The sequence below is a fragment of the Pimephales promelas genome, chromosome 15 (genome assembly GCF_988280905.1).
Source record: "Pimephales promelas chromosome 15, fPimPro1.hap1.1, whole genome shotgun sequence".
Lineage (NCBI taxonomy): Eukaryota > Metazoa > Chordata > Actinopteri > Cypriniformes > Leuciscidae > Pimephales > Pimephales promelas.
The window spans coordinates 14,117,161-14,143,381 of record NC_142783.1 but is presented as its reverse complement, the minus strand read 5'-3'; the positions used below and the strand labels follow the sequence as shown (position 1 = coordinate 14,143,381).

The following is a 26,221-nucleotide window of genomic DNA, read 5'->3' as shown; positions in this document are numbered from 1 at the left end:
TTGCTTGGCACATCCTTGATTGCCAAACTACTGCACATCCCAGTAAAGCCTAGTCAGGATTCCACTGACTTTGAATAGTTTGATTCGGTTCACCTAAAAACATTTAAAAAGATTTCACCTAAAAAGATTTGTTTGCTGATTAATTCTGTGATCATTACAACATAAGGTGAGCAAAATGAGTGTTATGAATGAGTCACTCTACAGATTAGTTCAATAACATTGAGTCGTTCACAAGCAAAATAGCATAATAGCATTAATAAAATATGGATTTTAAAAGGACAGCAGCTATACTATCATAAAACATATAGCCTAACAAAAAAGCTTATTCATTTCCACTGGCTGAGCCTCATAAACAAAGCCGATAGAGTTTTAAAGAGTCAAGCGCCCATTAGTAAAGTCATCGCATCGCTGCAGAAGCTCCGGATGCTATAATAATAACAGTCAGTGTTCTGAGACATGCGCTTATGACCACACATGCACTAACGTTTATTCAATCTCATAGACTGTATATGATACTGAATTTTTTTGTTTTCAAGAGATTATAATTTTAAACAAGACGCAATCATTTTCACTCTGACAGAAAATTCCCTATCGGGCTGCCTTTATTTATTTTTAATATCTTTCTTGATACTAACAATCATAATAGTAAAATTATATAGTGCACACTGGTCGCTAAGTCCTTTTTACATGAAATATTAATTAAAACAAAGTCTAAATCTCATCAAGTTAGATTTTTTTTTAATTTATTCCAAAATAATAACTAAAGGCTTTAACAATTTAAACAATATATTTTATTTGTGAACTGATGTTGAGCTGCTCTTTTTAATAATCTACTAATTTTCATCAGTCATCAAGCTCTGTAAACACTGATCACCGACACAAAGATGTATCGTTAATTTTACCTAGCTGATTGATTGCTCACTAAAAAAAAAAAACACCGTCATCATGTTTTCAGGCCATGGTGGTATAAAGTGGTGATATCTAAGTGAGTCGTTCACTTACTTTTTAATTAGTCGTCCCATAAAAGCCATAATTTTGTTCATTCAGAGCGATTTATGAACATGCTCGAAAACAAGAGGTGGGATTTATCGTGTGAACTAATCATATCCAATCATATTCAATCATAGCACGAAAGAGGTATTGACTTTCCTCCATGATTCATTCTCAATTACCCGCCACCAAACCCAGTGCACACTTTGGGGGGTCTGTTAAAGCTAAATGGGCTCAGTGGAGGCAAGAGAGACACGGACTTGCGCTGTAACTTTACCTGTTGGTGTCACTGCTGGAAAGTGTTACTTTAGAAAAACAAGTGATTTATACTCTTTTGGGAATGTCACATTTTGTAATATTTACATTGTTTTGTTTTTGCAATATGGATTCCTTTCTCATCCAATAGTGAGGAGGCACTGCATCCCTTGCCTCCTCAGAGGAAACACCCCTTATTACAAGGCTGTTGATAGTCCAGCTAGTTCATTTGTAAAATTAGAACAGAATAATAAAAAGCAAGAGCCCACAAGCGCCAGCCTCGTGCAACAGATCAGCAGGCTTTCAGCTTGACATTGTATAAATGTGACTCTTCAGTTAATCTAATTGTCCTATAATAAAGAAGAGAGTAAGTTAATTACTCATGATTTCTCTGGACCTCTCACCACTGGAGCGGAGAGATATATATGGAGCAGCCAGGGAGAAGATGGAGTATCAGAGGTCTGCTGCCTTTTCCAGTTGGCACTGGACAAATGCCTAATGACAGAGAGGACCGGCAGCAGTTACAGCAGATTTCTGGCAATATATTTACATGATTTGATGCCAACTTACACTTGATTAAAGTAACATTGCCTGGTATATTTGGCACCATCCAAGCGGACAAAAAAAGTGTTGACTGCTGTTACTGTAGCTAAACTGGCACAATGCTAACGATGCTAATGTCATGAAATGACTAATTTTAAAGCAATATAAGTGGTTCTGAATAGAAATTTGTGTTGAATGCATAAATGAAATGTAATCATTGCCTCTATTTCTATGAAACTGAAATTGTTCAAGTGTTTTCTTCCTTATTGTGATGAATATCCGAGTAAAATGGCTTCTTGAACAAGAAAAAAAATGTAGGGTGGTACTTGATTTTGTCCATCTGGAATTGATTAGATGGTTGGAGTTTTTTTACTGGTTGATCTCATGTGAGTGACAGGTTGCCCCGCCCTCATGTCAGTAAAAACATTGTCAGAGAAGAGAAGAGATGTTGCTGCAAGAGGGAGGGGAAGTTGTTTTGATTAAAGATTACAAGAGCACATAAATTAAAAAAATAATGATAATAATGATGTGCACTCACCAAAATGATTATTAGGAACGCCTGTTCAATTTCTCATTAATGCAATTATCTAATCAACCAATCACATTGCAGTTGCTTCACTGCATTTAGGGGTGTGGTCCTGGTTAAGACAATCTCCTGAACTCGAAACTGAATGTCAGAATGGGAAAGAAAGGTGATTTAAGCAATTTTGAGCGTGGCATGGTTGTTGGTGCCAGACGGGCCGGTCTGAGTATTTCACAATCTGCTCAGTTACTGGGATTTTCACGTAAACCATTTCTAGGGTTTATAAAGAATGGTGTGATAAGGGAAAAACATCCAGTATGCGGCAGTTCTGTGGGCGAAAATGCCTTGTTGATGCTAGAGGTCAGAGGAGAATTGGCCGACTGATTCAAGCTGATTGAAGAGCAACTTTGACTGAAATAACCACTCGTTACAACCGAGGTATGCAGCAAAGCATTTGCGAAGCCACAACACACACTACCTACAACAGCAGAAGACCCCACCGGGTACCACTCATTTTAAATGCCACGGCCTACCTGAGCATTGTTTCTGACCATGTCCATCCCTTTATGGCCACCATGACCCCATCCTCTGACGGCTACTTCCAGCAGGATAATGCACCATGTCACAAATCTCGAATCATTTCAAATTGGTTTCTTAAACATGACAATGAGTTGACTGTACTAAAATGGTCCCCACACTCACCAGATCTCCACCCAATAGAGCATCTTTGGGATGTGTTGGAACGGGAGCTTCGTGCCCCGGATGTGCATCCCACAAATCTCCATCTAATGCAAGATGCTACCCTATTAATTATTATTATTCTTTATTTCTGACACATTGGTCCATATCAAACAAAACCTAAAGGATTATATGTAGGATAATATGGGCCAACATTTCTAAAGAATGCTTTCAGCACCTTGTTGAATTAATTAATATAATTAAGGCAGTTCTGAAGGCGAAAGTGGATCAAACACAGTATTATTATGGTGTTCCTAATAATTCTTTAGGTGAGTGTATAACTTATAATAGACACCAGAATATTCCATAAAAACCAGCCCATTCTCACCCATTTGGACATGCTTCAATATCTGACGCTTTAGGCGCCCTTTAGTGTCAGTTAGATGACGCCCTAGGATCGCGTGTACCCTACCCCCACCCCACACCTAAACCTAACCGCGTCCTCTAATGGCTCTTTCAGACTGCACGATTTTCAAAGTAGTCAGGTCGCTGCTCTTTTCACACTGCATGACTATCTTGGCCAGCATTCAGTCGCTGCTGTGTTCACACTGGACGATGGATCGGCGACAGAAGGTTTCACACTGCATGACTTTAGAAAAATCGCCGACAGACTCTGTCTAGCACGCTGCACGCAAACTACATTTCACAACAAACACGCGTGAGATATGAAAAGGAAACAACGCGCGACACCACACGTGCAAGACCGGAGTTCTCACGTGAGACTTTTTTTTCGACCCGGTTGTGGTACAGCTGGTGAAACAGACACGAGTGCTCCTGCCAAATTTCTACTAATTTTTCTTCCATTTATTGTGTCCAAATAGACCGAGAAGAAGCTTTTTTTGTTGAAACAATGCCATATCATGTTAATATGTGATCTATAACTCCTCCCCGAACTCCCTGCTGCTCTGTATCTTGCTCTCTCACTGGCTGCCGGTGATCGCCGATGTAGTTTTCAGTCAAAACACTTTTCACACAGCAGGATTTTGAATCGCCGACAGGTCCAGATATTTAGCATGCCAAATATCTCACGGGCGTCGGCGACTCGTCGGTGATTCTCTCAGTTCGCGTCTTTGTTCATTCACACTGCGTGATTGTCACTCGCGTGAACGAGCGCCGATTTGCCTGTGATTTCGGGCATTTGTCGGCGATTTCTCAAAACCTGTCGGCGAGCCAAAATCGTGGCTAAAATCATGCAGTCTGAACTCGGCATAACTGAAGCTTTCCTTTAGCGTCAGTTAGATGACGCCGTAGGATCGCGTCATGTAAGTGAAAGTTCAATGAAAAGCACAAATGTACTCATAGTACATGAGACACACTGTGGCATTTATGAAAGCATTCAAGACTCTTAACATAGATGCTTGTGACATTTGTATATTTTTTTCTGCGAACACTCTTTAAAATGACCCTGTGGTCAGTCTAGATAGGGAATTTGTCTTTCAAGTCAACATTAAAAGGTACTCAGGACCCATTTCAAAGGTACTCAGGACCCATTTCATTTCTGTGATCAGATGTATTTTTAGACTATGTAGGATGGTACTTAATTTGATCCATCATAAAATGATTAGATATATATATATTGTTGACATCAGCCTAAATGAAAGTTGTTTCATAGGCAGAGCAAGTTGTTACATTTGGATTAACACATAATTTTTCTTTAAAAAAAAAAAGAACATTCACCAATGAATTGTGCACATTGCACAATATGATCAGGAATGTGCTTTTAGAAAATTAATATGGTCAGTTTTGATTTCATGTTGACTGGGCTCGACTATTTTTGGTAGCAAATGAATTCACAATGCAATTCTCATTACACGTTTTCCAGGATATGTCTCTCTCTCTCTCTCTCTCTCTCTCTCTCTCTCTCTCTCTCTCTCTCTCTCTCTCTCTCTCTCTCTCTCTCTCTCTCTCTCTCTCTCTCTCTCTCTCTCTCTCTCTCTCTCTCTCTCTCTCTTGAACGTTGTGAAACCTGAGTTCTTGAATTGATGAGTCAATTTCTGAGAATGAATCTGAATGTATTGACTGCCATATCATTGTCTTGAAAGATAAATGTTCATTGCTCTGTGTGAGTCACTTGCAAATTCTGATTATTCATTCAGCAATATGTTATTGAACTTTTTCGTGCACTGCTGTACCATGTCTATCTGGAGTAAATCGTTTTGTTGTGTATTTGTTGACATAGCCTAACACAAAGCATTTTTCATCTCTTTTCCAGCCTTCAAGTAAGAGCTACACTACCCAATTAGAGGCGAGTACCTCATCCCTCCACAGCCATGGCAGACGATTCCGACATGCGCAATGAGCTGACGGACATGCAGGCCAGAGCTGATCAGCTGGGCGATGAGGTAAGTACACCTTCAAACCCCATGGTCGACGCAGGTCTAAAAATAAACCCTTAATACGACAGCATCTGTATATAAATAGACCCGTCCCGGCGTGAAGGAGAATGAACACACCGTGACTTCCAGACGTTCAGTAGAAGACTGAACCACTCTAAAGAGCATCCATGAATTAATAAATCCGTTTTGGGCTAAAAGAAGCGGCTATATTAAGACTGCTCATCCATTTGTCATGGAGCAGGGGAGGCTGCTTGGTTACCAGAAGCAGAGGTGATCAGCGAGAGGTTCTCCACACCGCACTCGTTTCAGACAGAAACGGCCTCCCTCACAGCACCTGCCCCGTGGGGGTTCTGCACTGGCTTTGATAGACCTTTAATCACACTGGCCTCCTGCTGAACAATCAGAACTTTGACACACAACTCCATGTGGGAGGGTTAACCATGTCATCCAAAGTTGTTCTTAACATGGCCACTGCTTATAGTTCCTTGAACATTTTAATAGACTATATTGACACAAAAGAATTCTGTAATCGTTTACTCAAAATTGGCAAACCGGTATGCAATAGATGAAGATATTTTCAAGAATAAATTGTACCCAACTAGAGATTTTCAAAAAGCATGACTTTGGTAACAAGTCGGTACTGAACTTTAAAAATGTGACGATGCCAGCATTTCCCTCTAGCATTTTGAGCGCTGTTGAACAGATTCTGAAACACCTCTGATTGGCCATTGTCTTGACGCACTCAACATATGTTTCTGATTTATGGAAGCTTGTTTCTGCCAATGAAAAAAAAAAATCCAAAAATAATTACGACTTTTTATCTCGCAATTGCATGTTATAAAGTCAGAATTGCGAAATACAAAGTCAGAATTGTGTGATATAAAGTCGCAATTCTGAGAAAAAAAGACAGAAGTGCGACTTTTTATCTCACAATTGGACTTTTTTCTCACAATTGCGAGTTTACATCTCGCAATTCTGACTTTATAACACATAATCGCGAGTTTATATATGGAAATTCTGACATCTTTTCTCAGAATTGTGAGATATAAACTCACAATTGCGAGTTATCAGGCCAATTCTAAGGGGGAAAAAAATAATAACTTTTCCCCCCTCAGAATAGTTTAAATCTAACAATTCTGACTTTATATCACGCATTTCTGACTTTATATCTCGCAATTACGACTTTGTATCTAGCAATTCTGAAAAATAAAGTCAGAATTGTGAGATGTAAATTCGCAATTGTGAGAAAAAAAAAGTCAGAATTCTGAGATAAAATGTTGCAATTACCTTTTTTATTTTTCATTCTGTGGTGGAAACAAGCTTCCATACTGATTGGCTATAATGATATACAATGACATCTTTGACGCTCTTCACTGAACGCAATACACATGGGAGCGTTCGAAAGAGCCATCTATCAGCGGATATATGGGTTGATAGATCCCGCTTTCGAATGCTCCCTTGTGTATCTCTGTAAGCACTTAATTCAACAAAGACTACATGTTTTTGAAGCGTTGATCATTGTAGCCAATCATAGACATATACTGTATGTTGAGCACGTCAACACAATGGCCAATCAGAGGTGTTTAAGAATCGTTCGACAAATGTTAGAGGGAAATGCTGGTATCGTCACAATTTTAAAATACCAGTACCGACTGACAACTCTACATTGGACCCCGTTAACTTTCATTGTATGATGTGTTCGACAAAAGAAAGTCATATAGGTTTGGAACAAACTTGCATGTAAACATAATAATATGAAAAAAATATATATAATTTTTGTTTTGACACTGACATTGTTGGGGAACAACATTGATAGTTTAACATTGACAGTGTTGGGGGATAGCTAACTACAAGTATAACTTAACCTACATTTTTCAGTATAGCTTAAATTTATCTCAGTTGCTTCGTTGGAAACAAACTATTTTTTCCAGTAAGTAGCGAAAGCTAAATTCAATTTTGTGTTTTGACGAACCTGCAATGTATTAAAGAGGCGCAGTGTCTTCTTCTGACTAAAATTGTGCATTACCACCATCTATTGTTATATTACGCTTTACAGTTCTCTGAGAAGAGATCACCTGATGATTACACAAAGGAAAGGTGGCTTGATATTTCACATGAATTGACTAGTAAAGGTTATAACGGTTTTGCATGTAATCTATGCAAAACAAAAGATAAAACCACATTTCACCTTCAAGGCCTCCCAATGACTAGGTGGTGTATGGTTCCACATGATATATGGTATGACGCTTAATGATAGCTCTTAAAAAAAGAAAATAGAGATCACAATAATGATCTCTAATCCTAGCCTCCTATTGAGCGTCCTGTGGCGCTGCGCAGTCATATTTCTTCAGCTCAGATATATACAGTAGACTGGAATGGGAGAGCTTTAAATATTCATGAGTGGATAATACTATCTTGAGCTTTCTTTGAAGGAACAGGAAGGAAGGGAGGGGGGAAGAGAAATGGCTGTACATTCAGCTCAGTCTGAACTTGGCAGCCATTAGTAACATGCTGTCGGACTCGGAACTGACAAAATGAACATTGTGCCCTTGTACTAACTGTGGTGCCTCAAAACATCAAATTCAAATAACAATATGAAAACCCATACAGCAGGGTCGTAGTAGTAACTGTTGAGGTTATTGTGAGTAATAATATGTGTGTTTTTTCTTTCTACAGTCTTTGGAGAGTACTCGCCGCATGCTGCAGCTGGTCGAAGAGGTAAGATATTGACTGAGTGATAGCAATAAACTGGAAATTATATTCAAACTCAGTTTGGCTGTATGTGAAAAGCTGTTTATACAAAGAGGTTGTTTCGCTGCTTGTTTTCATGGCCTCTGAAGGTCAGAAATCGAGACTGTGAAATAGCACCAAATTTCCGCTCTGTGATAAAAATCAATAATGATTTCAGAGAAACTCCATCTATGTGTTACTGATAGGGCAGTGTCGAGACACAGATAAAATGAGTCTTTCTAGAGTCTAATAGGGATCAAAAACCCCTGACCCCACATGTGGAGATGAGACATTGATTGTGGTTGGTTTGGCATTATAAAGATTTTAGTTTTAATGTGATTGAAAATATATAAATCATATGGTTTATTTTATTTCTTTTTTGAAAGTTCAACAAAGAGTGGAGCTCGCACACATAATAGTAGAAGATGCTTTATTTAGAGGCCAAATACCAGACTGCGCAAAAAAAATTATATAACAATGTACAAAATGTATGCAGAAATTATACAAAGATCACATTATTTCGCAATTATACAAGTTGCGTTTGTCCTCTATCTGTTTTTGCTGTTACATATTTTTACAAAGTTTTCTGGGTATTTTGGACAAATTATGTAGAATTACGTATATATATATATATATATATATATATATATATATATATATAATGAAATAAAAATATTATGATAATTATGATAATTGATAATTGATATGATAATTATGATATTATGATAATGAAATTAAATATTATGATAATATATATATATATATATATATATATATATATATATATGTATGGAGAATTTCATATGAATTAACATAGAATTAACAATTATTTGAAATAGATTTTTTGCAACAATGTGTTCACAAAGATTTTATAGTAGTTTCGATCGATTTAATTTATCCCTGCTGAATAAAAGTATCCATTTCTTTTAAACAAAACAAAAAATTCTGATCCTATAGCTGAATGCTAGTGTATGTAATAGATTTGGTCTGTATGTTGAGGGTTATTAAAACAGTACCAGATGTGGTATATTCAATCTTGAAATTGGTTATCCAAATTTGTGAATAAATCATTCCCCCGCTCCATTTAGCCGTTGTTGGAAGAAAATTGCATACTTGGGTTGCTAATGAACTTCAAAGTTCACCAGTGCTGAACAAATATAATGCTTCCATCATGGACTTGCATCTGATTTCATATTAGGTGCCTCCAGTTTCCATTATACCTCATGTCACTTTGATTAAATGCTGAGTAGATGCACATACCTGTTATTATTACTATAAAACAAGTTGACAGACCAGATGGGATATTTGACTAAATGAAGTAAAAATGTTTAAATTGCATGTAAAGAGATTCCCTTTAGGTATACTTGCTGCTATAACCGCTCCACTGCTTGATATTCTAGTTAAAATGAGGTGTTGTGGGATTCGGAATAAGACAATCAGCTGTTTTATTTGGGTCAATAGAACAACGTGTGGCTCAGAGAACTCGTCATATTGCACACACATCCTCCGGTACCTTGAGAGTTCAATCCTGTGCTCTGTTTACTATTCTGAACTAATTTTAGCTCTGTACTGTCTGCCACCTTGTTGCCTTCTTTTAATATACTGCCCAATAAAAAAAGGGCTTGGGAACGCAGTCTCATCCCAAAAAGTCATATAACTGACGTTTTGGGACGTCTTTTGACCATACGTCAATATTCGCCTTTTTAGGGCCCCCTTAAACGTCGGTAGATGAGGTTATGGGATCCTAACTCTACCCCACACCTAAACCTAACCCTAAACCTAACCCGTCACCTAACTGACGTTAAAGGTAAAGCGTCAGTTGTATGACGGCCCGAGATCGCCATCTACCGATGTTTAAGGGGGCCCTAAAAAGGCGGATATTGACGTATGGTCAAAATACGTCCCAAGACGTCAGTTATATGACTTTTTGGGATGAGAATGTGTTGCTTGTGAAGTATTTCAATAGTTGTGCTAAAGCTGCGTGCTACTCTGTCCTCTGCATGCTGAGACTCTTTTATTCTCTGCTGTTCTTTTATCATCTTATATCTATGGAAGCTTGTTTCCGCCACAGAATGGAAAATGAAAAAGGTAATTGCGACTTTTTATCTCACAATTCTGAGCTTTTTTCTCACAATTGCTAGTTTACATCTCGCAATTCTGACTTTATTTCACAGAATTGCAAGATGTAAAGTCAGAATTGCGTGATATAAAGTCGCAATTGTGAGATATAAAGTCACAATTGCGAGATAGAAAGTCACAATTGCGAGATATAAAGTCAGAATTACGAGATATAAAGTAAGAATTGCGTGATAAAAAGTAAGAATTGCGTGTTATAAAGTCAGAATTGCCTGATATAAAGTCAGAATTACGAAATATAAAGTAAGAATTGCGTGATATAAAGTCGCAATTGCGTGATATAAAGTCAGAATTGCGAGATATAAAGTCAGAATTGCGAGATATAAAGTCAGAATTACGAGATATAAAGTAAGAATTGTGTGATATAAAGTAAGAATTGCGAGATATAAAGTCAGAATTACGAAATATAAAGTAAGAATTGCGTGATATAAAGTCGCAATTGCGTGTTATAAAGTCAGATATACGAGATATAAAGTAAGAAATTAATGATATAAAGTCAGAATTGTGAGATTTAAACTTTTGTGAGGGGGAAAAAGTTAGTCTTTTTTTCCCCTTAGAATTGGCCTGATAACTCGCAATTGCGAATTTTTATCTCACAATTCTGAGAAAAGATGTCAGAATTCCGACATATAAACTCGCAATTATGTGTTATAAAGTCAGAATTGCGAGATGTAAACTCGCAATTGTGAGAAAAAAAGTCTGAATTGTGAGATAAAATGTCTCACTTTTGTCTTTTTTTCTCTTTCTAGACTTCTAGACTTTATATCTCGCAATTCTGACTTTATATCTCGCAATTCTGACTTTATAACACGCAATTGTGACTTTATATCTCGCAATTGTGACTTCATTTCTCACGATTCTGACTCCTTATCTCGCAATTGTGAGATAAAAAGTTGCAATTATTATTATTTATTTATTTTTATTCAGTGGCGGAAACAAGCTTCCATATATATCTGACCTGAATATGTGTGAATCTAATCTTCACCTGTAGGCTTCTCTCATTTGTTTGTTATTTCCTCTTTTTTTCTTGCTTTGCCGTTCTTGATGGATTAGAGTAAGGATGCTGGTATCAGAACTTTGGTTATGCTGGATGAGCAGGGAGGTAAGTTACGGCGAAAAACACATTGTGGAATCATAATAAGGTTGTGCAGTAAGTCATTTTTATTTGCTTATTTTAAACGTAACTGTCTAGAGGTTACGCACAATGCTTTTCCAGATGCTTTTTAAGGAAATAAGCATAATGACGATTTAAACAGATCATAAACATCAGGCCGTCTTGTCAAAAGTGAAGCATTGAGAGTCATGAAAAAGGTAAATTAAACGATCGATGTTGCTGGTAATGACAAACCGCTCTCCTCTTCACCAGATGAAATATATCTGTGTACAATCCCTGGGGTGGAAGACTTTCCAGTTAACACATATTGCCATTTTAGGATAATTAGGCAAACACACTCAATCCCACAAACAGCATAGGCATTTTAATGAAAAATAAAGCAATAATTGATTTATCAATGATAGAACACTTCAATAGAAGCAGTCACATATCTATTGATAAATTAAGCCCTTATGTTGCTTGAGGCTTTATTCGGTTTTATGTGGATAATACGAAGTGTAGAGAAAAGAGAAATTTTAATTAGTCTGTCAAAACAACATACAGCCCTTGCTCTCGTTGTGTTAAATTATAGATGTTGTGTTCCTCAGACTGCCTCAGGACAATCCATTTCCTACCTTAAATGATCCTGCAACCTTTCTTGGCTCGAGTTTTAGAGCAGAACAACAGCACGTCCCATACGTAAAGCTGCGCTCTGATTGCTGCATGCAATAGTCTCCTAGAGCTCAGGAGGATTCCAGTTAACGATTCACTAGACATAAAGGAAGCAATCAAAATTGTCTTCTTCTTTTTTTCTTCTTTTTTTCTAAATGCCCATTATTGCTATAACAGCTGAAGTCAGTTGTCTAACTCAAGGGCACAGTGGTAGTAGATCATTAATCACATTTCAGCCTAAAACCTCTGGGTATCCCTATGGTATGCTACTCCATCTGTTTTATTTACGGGTAGATTAACATGTTGAGGTTTTACATTCTTTGAAAAATCCTTGCATTTTACAAGTAAGACTTATAACTTAAGCACAGTTTAAATCTCTTTACCATTTTGAATTCAGCTTTGCTACCAAGAGTGGGGTTTGGACACACAAGGCCATACTGTATGCTTTCTCTCATCTCGATAAGATTAAAGAGCTTCCTTGCATTAATTCATTAGAGAGTTGACATTTAATATTAAGAATGGGGTTTGAACCCAGAAGGACATTTGTCCATTTGATTTTAAGTCCAACACCTTAAACATCCTGGTTGCTTTGAACTAGCATTCCTGAAGTACTTCTTGCTAGAATAGATCATTACCAGGAGTGGGGGTTGAACCATAGACTGTAAAAAATATGGACAAAACGTCTGTGACGTCACTGAAGAACAGTTTTGAGGCTGTTTATGGGGGGTATGGGCGGCGCCATATTGGAAAATCTTGGGAAATACAAAGTACAAATGAGACGTCAAATTCTACTCGGCGCAGCCTGTTATCAGCTGTCAATCAAAGTTAACCATCCTTATTTGTCACACATTTTATATCTGAATGTGATCTAAACTAACGAGTTAGAAAAAAAATCACCCCCCTCACAGTTGTCAGGCACTCAGAACCTATCGAAAAATACAATAAAAGTCTATGGGACCAACCTGTGAAAGCATGAATTTATCCTGTGAAAACGGACATTTTAGCATGAAGTCTATGGATATTTACTCCCTTTTGGGGCCTCCCTTTAGTGGATTTTCTATGTATTGCAGTTTTTTGCACTTCGGGTAGGCCTCATTTTTTTCAGATTAGAACGTTGCCGCTTGGTTTGAACCCACAAGGACACTTTTCCATCGGATTTTAAGTCTAACGCCTTAATCACTCAGCCATCCTGAACACTCTTTATGTTAACATATTTAGAAACCAGTTTGTTAAAAACACAGCCACATTACTATAAAGTCCATTTAAAAATCTTAATGCTGTACCAGGAGTGGGGTTTGAACCCACGAGGACAACGCCTTAACCACTCGGCCATCCTGGTTGCATTTGTGCTAAATATAGATGGTGAATCGTTTGATATACATTCAATATTCTCTTCCTCTACAATGTAAAACAGAATATTGAACTAATTCTTTCCATAATATGTCATTGTTACCAGAAGTGGGGCTTGACCCGGACATTTGTCCATTGGATCTTAAGTCCAAGTCCTTAATGACTTAGCTATACTGGTCACTCGTTTAAGGTAAAATGTTTAGAAACCAGTTTGGTAATAAGACAGCCACATTACTATAAAGTCCATTTAAAAATCCTAATGCTCTACCAGGAGTGGGGTTTGAACCCACGAGGACATTTGTCCATTGGATCTTAAGTTCAAAGCCTTAACCACTCGGCCATCCTGGTTAATTTGCACTATTTCGAAAGGCACTGAAGCTGCTAGATGGATGTGCCACAATCTGTGTGCCATTGCATTATTGGCTCAGTCCTGCTGTTCTCCCACATGCAAAAAAAAAGTGAATATATGCTCTACATCACTGTCAGCCAATGAAGAGATGAGTCCCTCGCTGTCTCTTTCTCACCCCTTCCCCCACTGTCTTTAGTCACACTGCTCTTGCTCATGGGATTAGCAGCAAAGCCCAATTAGCTGTTGTTGTTTTTTCTTTTTGACGGTATAAGGTAGTAACCTCACACTAGACAATGTCAGTTGCAAACTAGCTAAGAAAAATAAAATTACAAGCTCAATTAAGGGCAGATCAAGAGACACTTAAACATGATTCTTTATTATTATTATTATTATCTGTTTTGCTCCCCCAGGGATTTTACAGTTTTCTAAAACCCCAAAGGAATGTTTATCCCTTCAGCCAATTGTTCATTTCAGCTCATGAATGATCAACCATTACATTCTTCAGATTACTTTCCCTTACCACACAATAACTAACACTTATGCTCCATATTTCATCCTCTTTTGCTCTTTATTTCGGTTCTGTTTCTGATCATCTTCTCTCTTTCTCAGCATCTGCTCATGATGCCACGTTCATTAACACCATGACTTTTTCTCCAGTTTAGCTCAGACTGGGTGGCTATATTATATTACTCAGGCGTGAAAAGAGTACTGAAAAAATTACCATTACTTTTACCAATTTCCAAAAACACGTAATGTAATTAAAGTAATACGTGTCTAAAAAACTACTTGAGTAAGAGTAAAATAGCTTATTTATAAGTACTCGCGAGTTGTGAATAGCTGCTGATTCAATTCCCTTATAAGAAACACTACTGCAATTTAAAAATGTAGAAAACCGTGTACACACTGTAATTCACATTATCTTTTGTTGTTTGTTAGAAAGAATGAAGAATATCTATCATGCATAAGTTTTAATTTTGACACGGAAAGACTATTACAGAGATGAAAAGATGGAAAAGGTTATTTTCAGTACATTCATCACCATATAACTCGATTTAAAATCTTAAAAATCATTAGGCAAGCTATTGTTGCACATACAACATAAATGTCCAGAATAGGGCAAAGACTACAAAAACCTTTCTAAATTCATATGAGAGTTTGTCATCACACACCAGATATAGGTTCAAACGAGAGAGCGATTAAAAAGAGCCAATTTCTCGGCCAGTTTTAGCATTTTGTGATAAAAAATGACTGGGAATTCCAATGCATTATGAACGTGGCACTTATTAACATTGTATCCAATACCTGCAAACTCGCACCAAATTTCAGGCCCTGTGGATAGGCTTGCCTATATACAGATCTTCAGTAGAGGCACCCACTCACTACAAGATAATCAGACCAATTTTGGGTAAAGTCCCGATTATCTTGATGGTTCTACAGATTATCTTATCAGATTTTACTGTGGTGTGAGGTGCGTAAAGAGTGATTGAATCTGCTAGAAAGAACGTCAACGCTGCCCTGATCTCAAATCATAAAGATATCCAACATGTTGAATATTTTTTACAATCTGAAATCCTGTTGCGTGGAGTGTTTCTTTCCTTGTGGATTGTCACGTGGAACGAAATGATACCCAATCGAAAAGCGAGCTGAGGGCAGATGAAAGCATAACACATCTTCATCCAAAACGTTTTCTTTTTCCCCCACGAATTTCCCCCAGTCCAAACACTATTATCGCCATTTCTTCTTGCCGGTCGTCCGCCATGTTTGTTTACTCTAAAGTCACGTTTCACCGTGAGAGATTTTGGAAGTGTTCACAGTCGGGACTCTGGTTATTTGTAAATGGATAAAAATACAATTAAAACAAGCATGCAATGACCACAAACAGAGGAAAAATAGCAGGGTAAAAGTACAGATACATCACTTAAAATGCAAAAATACAAGTACACAATTTTTAAACTACTTAAAAAAGTACAATTTCGGATAAAACTACTTGATTAGCTTACAGTAACATGAGTATTTCCAATTCATTAATTCACACCCCTGTAATCACATCCCAAGCCTTTGTGCCAACAACAACTGAATTCCCTAAACCCAACACTATTACAAAATATTAGAATAAACTTAAATAAACCCAAAAATGTTGTTCCAAACCTGTATGGCTTTTTTTTTCTTCCATGTAATGTGATGATACTTTTTACTGCGCTTTTTTTTGGTCATTTTGGAGCTTGACAGCCCTGGTCATTTACTTTTTGCTTTAATTATATGAAAAATATATATTTTACAGTAAAAAGACAGCCTTATTTTGTGTTCTATGGAGGAAAATATGTCATATTGGAACAGCTTTTTGGGGGTTGACAATTTCTTTAATTATTTCTTTAATTTAATTGAGGCAGAATGTCAAATTAAACCTGTAGATGCATTCGGGTTGAAAAGACACTTTGCCGATGTGCTCTACTACGCCTCATAGACCATCGTCTCAAGACGACCTAACCGAACCATCATTCAAATGTCTCACGTTTTGAGTAGATGTGTTTCTGGACAACTTAGATGTCATTTATCATCATCGTTTGTCTGCCAGGATGAAAAGTCTCATTTCATTGCTGTCACCCCTTTGTCCTGACCAGAACAACTCGAGCGTGTTGAAGATGGCATGAACCATATCAACAAAGACATGATGGAAGCTGAGAAAAGTTTAAAAGATGTAGGCAAATGCTGTGGACTTGTATGTCCCTGCGACAAGTAGGTACTGGTGAAGCGTCCGAGGCTTTCACCTGTCTGCTGCTGTCTGACTGTCTTGTCACTGTGAATGTTTAAGCCTCTCTCTTTCTTTTTGTCCCTCTTTTCCTCCTTGCCTTTCCTTTCTCTTTCTCTCCTCGTTCCTTTTTCGCACTCTTTAATTCTTTTTGGGGGGCATAACTGACTAATGTATAAATCAGAGCAACTGGAGCGCATCGAAGAGGGAATGGATCAGATCAATAAGGACATGAAAGAAGCAGAAAAGAATTTGACGGATCTAGGAAATCTCTGTGGTCTATGTCCGTGTCCATGTAACAAGTAGGTGGTTCCTGTCGCCTGCCTGCCTGCCTGCCTGCCTGCCTGCTTGCCTGCCTGAACCCGACAAATAGGAAATAAAAGCACGTGGCCAGCTTGCACGCTCGCTCTTAACTCTCTCCGTAGCTGCGACTTTCCCCCCACTGCACAGACTCTTCGTGGACTGCTTCTCTGTGCATGGGGATGGTGGTAGAGCTAAGTCCGTCTGCGGCGCCACTGGTTAACCCATAGATGTAGCTGTAGGCCCTGCTCTCTGCCGGCTGAATGCGCAAATATGCTGGGTTATATGCTTCACTGATCCGTTGGTCAAGGACTGTTGTGTTTAAATGTTAAGTGCCTGCTTAATATGCATGTGCTACTTTCCGAAATGCAAGCATTGCACACTCCTTGAATGAACTTTGTGGACCGCAGATTAGAAATTCACGCTTTATTTACTCAAGGCTGGCAGAGCTGGCTACTTTTAGGTTTTCTCTAAAAGGCAAAGCATGTCACTGCATGTGGGTAAAATGGTGGAAAATTTTATCTTGGTAATATAAATCAGTAGCACCTCATTGCAGAGCATGAGATCCAGGGGGCGGAGTTGGATCCAGATCTAAGGGGTGGAGATGGGTAGGATTAGGGGTGGGGTTAGGGATCAGGGGGCGGAGAAGGGCAGGTTATGGGAAATGTAAGGTGGGAGGAGTTGGATCCAGATTCAACTCCTCCCCTTGGATTTCGAGTTTTGCAGTGAGGACCATCTCGTAAAAATGGCCAATGTAATTGATTATAGTACAGCTGACTTCTAATTCTGTGCTATTCTTACCTTATTAAAAGTGCACTTTAAGTCATTTTTTTCTTTTATTTACGTAAAACAGTTAGGCCTTGTTCTGGTCCCCATTGGTTTAGCGGGTATTCCAAACGTGCTCATAAACAGTTTATCAGCACTGGGACTTTTCATTGTTTTTATGACTAATGTTTGTGTGTCAGTCTGAATTTTTCAGTGACTTGCAGTTTTCTGACAAGTGACTGTCTTACTGTAATTTATTCACTGATTGTTCAAGAACACTGATTTGTTTAGGAACAAAACATGTGACTATTTATGATTTAGTCACTGAATCATTTACTGAACCGATTTGTGAGAGTCATTGAATCATTCTTGCAACAGATTGGTCCCAACACACTGATGAATTCAGGAATGAAGCAATTGACTGTCTTTGAGTGAGTCACTGAATCATTTGCTGGACCGATATGTGAGAGTCATTGAATCGTTTTTGCAACCGATTCGTTCCAACACACTGATTAATTCAGGAACAAAACATTGGACTGTCTTTGACCATGTCACTGAAACATTTGCTGGAGCAATTTGTGAGAGTCATCGAATCATGTTCACAACTTATTTGTATAAAAACGGACCGGTGATTCATCCATGGAACTAAAAAAGTGACTGTCTTTATGAGAGAGCAAACTCATTAAATAAATAAATCGATCCATTCAAAAACACTGATTTATTCAGAAAAGAAACATGCACTGTCATTATCAGAGAGTGTCAAACATGGTTCATCCAATCAGAATTTACAGTAGAAAAAACTCTTGTTTAAAACTTGTTTTATAAAATGCCATTTGCAAAGTTTATTTAAACAAATTATTAGATATTTACACTTTTATATACATCGTATTTGGAGATGAATCAGTTTATTAAGGGAATTGGCAGTCACGGTTTTAACAGCTTTTTATTACAGATATTTAGATTGATGTATATTGCTTGAGGGATGTGAATAGTTTAATTCTTTACTGGGAATTTGGTAATTAAAGTTGGGTGGAAAAAATGACTTATAGTGCACCTTTAAACCACGCGAATGCACAGCACATTCAGTCACGTTTAGTAATATCTAAGTGGGCACACACATTGGTTCTCATTATTCTGTGTTTCATGAGATGCAAATATTATGTTAATGATATTCTGTGTGACCAACTCTTGCATAATGGTGCAGGCACTGCATAAATACTCATGTGAGCAACTGTCACTGGCTGAAAAGATTTTAACGGTCATCAGTGTTAATGCAGTCCAAACGCCAGTTGTTTTATGAAGTATTTATGAATGTTATTTGTTATTCCTTTTATGTATTTGGGGTTGACATACTAAAATTGTAACCAAACAGAACAGTAAATTTATTTTATTTTGTACTTTTAAAGTCACCATGAAAGGGATTTCACATTTTTAATTACGTTACTCAAAGTTTGTGTATTGAATATTCAATGGGGAAAATGTTGGGCTGGAGCTTGATTTTTATGCATCGGAAATTGATTGGATTGGGAAAAGTGGTCTTTTAATGAGAGGTCCATAAGGGTGATGCAAGTTTTTACATTTTGATGAAAGATAAAGAAACAACTGGAATAAAGAATCATGCACAGTTAGACGAGAGTATATGTGTTAAAGGAGTAGTTCACTTTGAAAATACTTTTGCTAATAATTTACTCACCCCCAAGTCATCCAAGATGTCCACTTTTTTCTTTCTTCAGTCGGAAACAAATTAAGATTTTTGATGAAAACATTCCAGGATTTTCTCCACATAATGGACTTCAATGGGAACCAAACAGTTCAATGTCCAAATGAGAGTTTCAGTGCAGCTTCAAGGGGCTTTAAACGACACCAGACGATGAATAAGGATCTTATCGGACCCTTCAAGTCATGACTCGAAAAAAGATTTGTTTATTTTGATGAACGAGTTTGAACAGAAGAGTCACGAACGCTCATCACAGAACAGAGCAAGGCGAACATTTGAGCTTATAAAACTTAAACTTTTTTTAATTTATTTTTTAAATGACTGATCGTTTCGCTTAGAATGAATAAGGATAAGACCCTTATTCATCGTCTGGTGTCGTTTAAAGCCCTTTGAAGCTGCACTGAAACTCTCATTTGGACCTTGAACCGTTTGGTTCCCATTGAAGTCCATTATATGGAGAAAAAAACTGGAATGTTTTCATTAAAAACCTTAATTTCTTTTCGACTGAAGAAACAATGACTTGGACATCTTGGATGACATGGGGGTGAGTAAATTATCAGCAAAAGTTTTTTTAAAAAAAGTGAACTACTCCTTTAAGAAAGCAAACAAGGTCCATTTTGATTTCATGTTGACTTTAAAGTATCGGCAGATAAAGAAGATTTTGGCTTACCTCAGAACTTTTACTTGTGTTTCTTTTAAAAGATACACACCTGCATCTGTGTCAGTAAGGATTAAGGTCATGATTGAGTCTCACTGCCTTTAGTCAGAGCATTTCATGTCAGCTCCTGTAATCACAATGGCAGTGGCACAAGGCAATGGATACCATAAAATCTCCATAAGCAGCCCTATCTTACATAAAAGGTTGAAATAAAAGGTAACAGCTTATAGGAAATCACCTGCAATGCTTAGAGAGTTGCTGCTTAAGCTTTGTTCAGACAGACAGAAAACCTAAAAACCTAAATTGCAGGTGAAATCAAGTTTCTACAAACTTATTTGTCTCAAATTACACTCATATTATGTATGACATCTGATTTAATTCATAAATTTTGAGAAAAGCTAAATCTGTTTTTTTTTTTTTTCCTTATTTGGCAACCCAAACAGCCCGACAGAGGGTGGACCCATCAATAGTAATAAAAAATGATTGGCCTTGTGAATTTTAGCATCATCTCTTAGTTGAGGAAGAAATTCTCTGGGATCATGTGACCCTTAAAGGGATAGTTCACAGATATCAGTGACAGTGTTATTTTCATTATTATTTATATAGCCTACTATTATAGTATTTATTAATATTATTTTTATATTTTCAGTTCAATATCATTTTAAATTTTTGTAATTTTGTTGTGCTTTTTGTAATTTTTTACAGTTTTTTTTAGTATTTCTATTTAGCTTTATTTTTTTATTTCAGTTCTAGTTTTAGTAATTTTAATCCCATTCATTAAATTAGCAAAAAACACATTTCAAAGTATTTTTTTGTGTATTCTACAGAGGAAAGAAATACTGTAAAGTCATACAGGTCTTTACTAACATGGGGATGTGTAAATGTTGACAATTGCCATTTTTAGTGGAACTGTCTCTTTAAGTGATATGATATCGACTGTCTGAACAAACAGATCCGATTTTTTTCAACTGTATGCATACTGTTACTGAAAAATCCCTAATTCTCCTTCCCTGCCTGAATGCAATGCATGTTACTTGTTATTATAAAAGCTTTTCTATTGGTCTATTGATTTAACTTCAGATCGAACAAACTGTATCTAAATGTTGAATGAGTGCACATTATACATTTTTATTCTGTATAATCACTGAGAACATGTAACTTCTGAATGCCTCTCTGTGTATCTTCACCTTGATAATTGTTGTCAACCTCCTCCAATTAACTTGTCACATCTTCATCAGTGTCATGTAATTGTCTGTCAAACCCCACTGTACGTGAAGTGTGTACGTTATAGTTCCAGGAAATTGATACGCTAGTGTGTCATTCATTTATTCATGAAATTCCATAACATGCAGATAATCCTGACCACCATTTCCTGTTTTAACTGTTATATATATAGTATATCTGCATGTAGTTCCTCTCAGTGCATGTCTAGTTGCTTCACGCCATCCTGCTTCTCAAACTCTCTCTCACTTCCTGTGGTTGTTCAGACTGAAAGGCGGTGGCCAGTCCTGGGGTAATAACCAGGATGGGGTGGTGTCGAGCCAGCCCGCCCGTGTGGTCGATGAACGTGAGCAGATGGCCATCAGCGGAGGATTCATCCGCAGGTCAGTTACCTCTAAGAAAATGACTGCAAATATGGATGGCAAAGCCAATGGATATTTTAACACATTATATAATTTGTCATTAGCCGTACATGTACCAACACTGCACGTTTTATATATATGAAGAGTTCAGATGCAAAAGCCTCTAAGTGCCATTTGAAATTTTCTTCTAGAATGATCATTTTTATCAAGCTTGTATATTTAAGTTCAGTGATTTCACTTAAATGGCAATGATAATTACCTATTAATTGTTATTTAAGTGAAATTACTGAACTTAAATATGGAAGTTTGATAAAAATCATCATTAAAGAAGAAAATTTCAAATGGCATTTAGAGGCTTTTGCATCTGAACTCTTCATATTTTCCCATGTGATAATGAGCTGATGAGTTGAATCAGGTGTGTTTGATTAGGGAGACAAAGAAAACGTGCAGTGTTAGGGTGTTAGCATAATATAATTATATATATATAGAAATGTGTGTGTGTGTGTGTGTGTATTGATGACATGCATATATATGCATTATATTATTGAAATTTTCAGTAATTCAATAATTCAGTAATTGTAACAAAAGTCATGATAAATTATATCATTAAAGCAGCACTATGTGTTTTTTTTTTTTTGTTGGTTTTTTTTACGTTAACTGAATAGCTTCGGAGTTATAGAGTGCCGAAGTGATGACGTCGCATGGGTTCCCTCAATCCAAAAGCAATGAATTTTCCCCATAGATTTTTGGAAAATCGCAAAAATTAAGATCTGTGTTCAACATAGAGTACTGACCCTTACACGTTTTGCTTGTCAAGATAATCTTTACAAGTTAATCCAAAATGTATACATTTTGAAGCCTATATAAAGTTTTTAAAAAACACATGCAGACACAATAAAGTTTAAAAAGCCACAAACAGGTTATAACTGTGTGTTTTATGTCATAGATCAAAACGTGAAAATATATTTAGAGGCTTTGTTTGTTCACCACAGGCCTTATTTCAGGCGATTTAGCAAAAAACCATTCAAAAATCCCATAGACTTAAGAACTAGGGAACTAGTGCTAAAATGCTAAATCACTTCCGCGTTTTGGCCTACAGAGTGACGTCGTAACTTCGGCACTCTATTGCAATGGTTATATGACTATTTTCAGGTTGAATGTTGGGCTTCTCGCATCTCCCATCAATTTTTATATATCAAAACCATTAAGATTTTTTTTCATTGTGACCTTATTTTCATGACAATTAGCCGAAACTACAATAATAATGATGATGATGTTGATATCTTGTTTATATTAATGTAATGTGAAAAAATTACAATCTTTTATTTGATTTAAAAGTAAAAATAGGTAAATATCTTAAATTTGTGATGATTTTAAGTAATTTGATGTAGTATGTGTGCAGTGTATATTTAGGTGCAATTCTAGTGAATACAATGACAAAATCAAACTGGAGAGTGTTTTAAGAGGATGACAACAGCAGGAGTGTACTGAAATCTTTGAAATAAAAATGTAATTGTTATATAAAGTCTCGGAATTTACTTTTGCTATTTGTCACTATGGTTAAAGGCATCCCCCACCAATTAGAGAAGGGGACTGACTTAGACAGTCACCTCTTCTTTCAGACCTTATTTGATCATTGTGTGGACAAAACCATTTGAGAGACATAGTAAATAAGGCTGTCAGTCCCAAAAGCTGGCCATGTGAGTGTAGCCTATATTGTACTGTTGTTTTCATCTGTATCAGTGAGTGCTGCACACTTCAGTTGTCAGTGAGTCACAAGCATCTATAATTGTCTGTTGAAGACGGATGTCCGCTTTGTGCCAGACTGTAGCTTCAGGCACATCAGGGATGCTCACGAAACCACTGAGCTGTTGTTATATCCCATCCCATATCCCAAACAAAATGGGATGTTCAGCTTGAATCCATATACACCTTAATAGTTTTAGACAGTTGTTCTATGCATGCTAGTGTAGACAGAATCCCTAATGTATGTGTTTAATGTCCTTTTTCTGTCCCATCAGACAGAATAAGATCAACATGAATTCAAAATTGACAATATTTACTTATTTAATACCATTAGTGCATGCTGTTTCACTGTGGATTTTTTTTAAATCTTTCATCAGAAAACAATATAACTAAATGTTTTCCAGTCTAAATATGACGGAAAAGGGTTTGCGAATGGATTTCCCTTGTGACCTTAATGTGGAAATCATCCTGAGGATATTGTGCCCATCTCAGTCAATGCTCTCAATAAACCCATAATGTTATTTTTGTGTATCTTAAGGGTAACAAATGATGCCCGTGAGAACGAAATGGACGAGAATTTGGAACAGGTGGGAGGTATCATCGGTAACCTACGCCACATGGCTCTCGACATGGGCAACGAGATCGACACCCAGAACCGTCAAATCGACAGGATTATGGACATGGTAAGATCATGACATTGCAATATCGGATAAATAATTGCTTAATGCAAGAGCCTCAATTCTGACTGCAAACTCTCTCATGAGATTAGACCTTCTAATAATACCAAAAGATGCTTGTTGGTGCTTGTAAAGTCACATCCCACAAAGTCTCTTTTGAGATTAATGTTTGCTCATTAAATGGGTCATGAACTGCATTTTTTAATATTTTATATTGCCAATTTATAATAATATTATGTCAGTGTGATTTTTACATAAAAAATGGTCATGATTTCTAAATAAAAGTCATTTTGGTAACACTTTACTTGAAGGGGTGTGCATAAGACTAACATGACACGTTCATAACTATGATATGACATATGTTATGAATATGAAGGAAGCTTTACGCATGTTTGTGACAACTGTCATTCGCTCAGTTATGACATTTTTAATGCAAATACACTCTCAGAAAAAAAGGTACAAAAGCTGTCACTGGGGCTGTACCCTTTCAAAAGATACACTTTTGTACCTAAAGGCTGCATATTGGTACCTTAATGGTACATATTAGCACCTAAAATGTATATATTAGCACCTAAAATGTACATATCAGTACCTAAAATATACATATTAGCACCTGAAATGTACATATTAGTACCTAAAATGTACATATTAGCACCTAAAATGTACATATTAACATCTGAAATGTACATATTAGCACCTGATATGTACATATTAACACCTAAAATGTACATATTAGCACCTAAAATGTACATATCAACACCTAGAATGTACATATTAGCACCTAAAATGTACATATTAGCACCTGAAATGTACATATTAACACCTAAAATGTACATATTAGTACCTAAAATGTACATATTAGCACCTGAAATGTACATGAAATGGACATATTAGCACCTAAAATGGTTTCATATATTATTATAAACATAAATATTATTATTATCAGACATTCCACCTCTCCCAGAAGATCAGTGAGTCTCCCGCTGATTGATATACCTACTGTATCTATTATCTCTGTCTTCCAGGCTGACTCCAACAAAACCAGGATTGACGAAGCTAACCAGCGTGCCACAAAAATGTTGGGAAGTGGCTAAATCCATACAAGAAGTGCTTTGTCTAATATTTCCCCTCCCCGCTGTACCTGCAACAGTGCACATGTGCTTTTACCATGGTACTCACCTGACCGGTTTGCACACATGCACTTATCACCCCCTCAATGCTCTATCTAGAAAGTGTCGTTGCGTGTCTGTCTTAACTGATAGTCTAGTAAATGGCCACATTTACTCTGTATCTTTTTCTCCAAAGGTTAAATGTACATAGTGCATATTCGATGGCTAGAGCTCACATGTGAAGTTTCTTCTTTTTTTTTTTTTTTTTTTTTTGTGTGTGTGTTGGTTTCTTTATATTTTTTAAAGTGTATATTTATTAAATATATATACACACAAATGTTTTGGATGAAATTTCTTAAAAGTTTTCAGTCGTCTGTGTGTCCATGCTATGTGTTTTACTCTATATAAGCCATGCTTCATATTCAGATGTAGCGCGACAGGAGACTAATTAGACTGTGAGGTGCAGGAGATCACATGACTTATTTCTTATCTTAGCCTGCTATTTTGTAATCGCCTTTAGACAGTGTCCAGTAATGATTATTCCACCTGAAGTGGTCATATACGTATTCACCGTGTCACTTTCACTTGTTATTACCCAAGTCGTTCCAGATGTGTAGACACTACTGTACAGCATGGGCATGGACAGTACATGCATTCAGTTTGAAGTATCACAGTTCTGCATCATCACAATAGTGCCACTCTTTTTATTTCTGTACATCTGCATAAATGTGTCAGTTGTTGTAAAATAAGTATAAGAAATGCCAATAAAAACTAAACAAACCTAAATCTATTGTTTGCTTGATCTGATTTAATATCTTTCCAACACAAGAGACAATAGCGAGCGTTTTGACACAAGAGTGTTAGAGTGTCTGTACGCTGTACTAACCAAGATCCTCTTTGAACCAGAGGCTTTACATGGATTATGCCTGGCAACGTCACTAAGTACATCCAAATGCTGAAGTACACACTGGTTCAACACACACACCATAGATAAATGCAAGCACGTGTAAACTAGGTGTTAAGGGACGACTGTCCAATCGTGCTTATTGAAGTCAGCTGCCATGTATTATAACATCATTCAACGGGCTAGAAACAAGTAAATCATTTAAGATTATACCTACCATAATGAACAGATCATATTCATAATCATGATGATTAATATCTTGAATAAAATATTAAACTCATAATTTAAAAAAAAAAAA

At 36.8% G+C, this 26,221-nt stretch overlaps 1 protein-coding gene and 1 non-coding gene across 3 annotated transcripts in view; one reads left to right on the top strand and one right to left on the bottom strand.

The window, feature by feature from the left end:
* The window catches only part of snap25b (synaptosome associated protein 25b), a 41,698-nt gene extending 15,893 nt beyond the window's left edge, over window positions 1–25,805 (top strand). The window contains exons 2-8 of one of the 2 annotated variants that reach the window (XM_039673157.2): window positions 5,262–5,391; window positions 8,062–8,103; window positions 11,305–11,353; window positions 16,649–16,766; window positions 21,392–21,508; window positions 23,772–23,916; window positions 24,936–25,805. In XM_039673157.2, coding sequence (XP_039529091.1) covers window positions 5,320–5,391; window positions 8,062–8,103; window positions 11,305–11,353; window positions 16,649–16,766; window positions 21,392–21,508; window positions 23,772–23,916; window positions 24,936–25,004 — 612 coding nt within the window. In that variant the 5' untranslated portion in view covers window positions 5,262–5,319 and the 3' untranslated portion in view covers window positions 25,005–25,805. Of the gene's footprint in view, window positions 1–5,261; window positions 5,392–8,061; window positions 8,104–11,304; window positions 11,354–16,336; window positions 16,452–16,648; window positions 16,767–21,391; window positions 21,509–23,771; window positions 23,917–24,935 lie in introns of both variants that reach the window. The other variant, XM_039673165.2, reaches the window with a different exon arrangement.
* Window positions 13,632–13,714, bottom strand: trnal-uaa (transfer RNA leucine (anticodon UAA)). The gene has a single exon. It is a non-coding gene; the product is annotated as a tRNA-Leu (tRNA).
* Window positions 25,806–26,221: the final 416 nt, after the last annotated feature.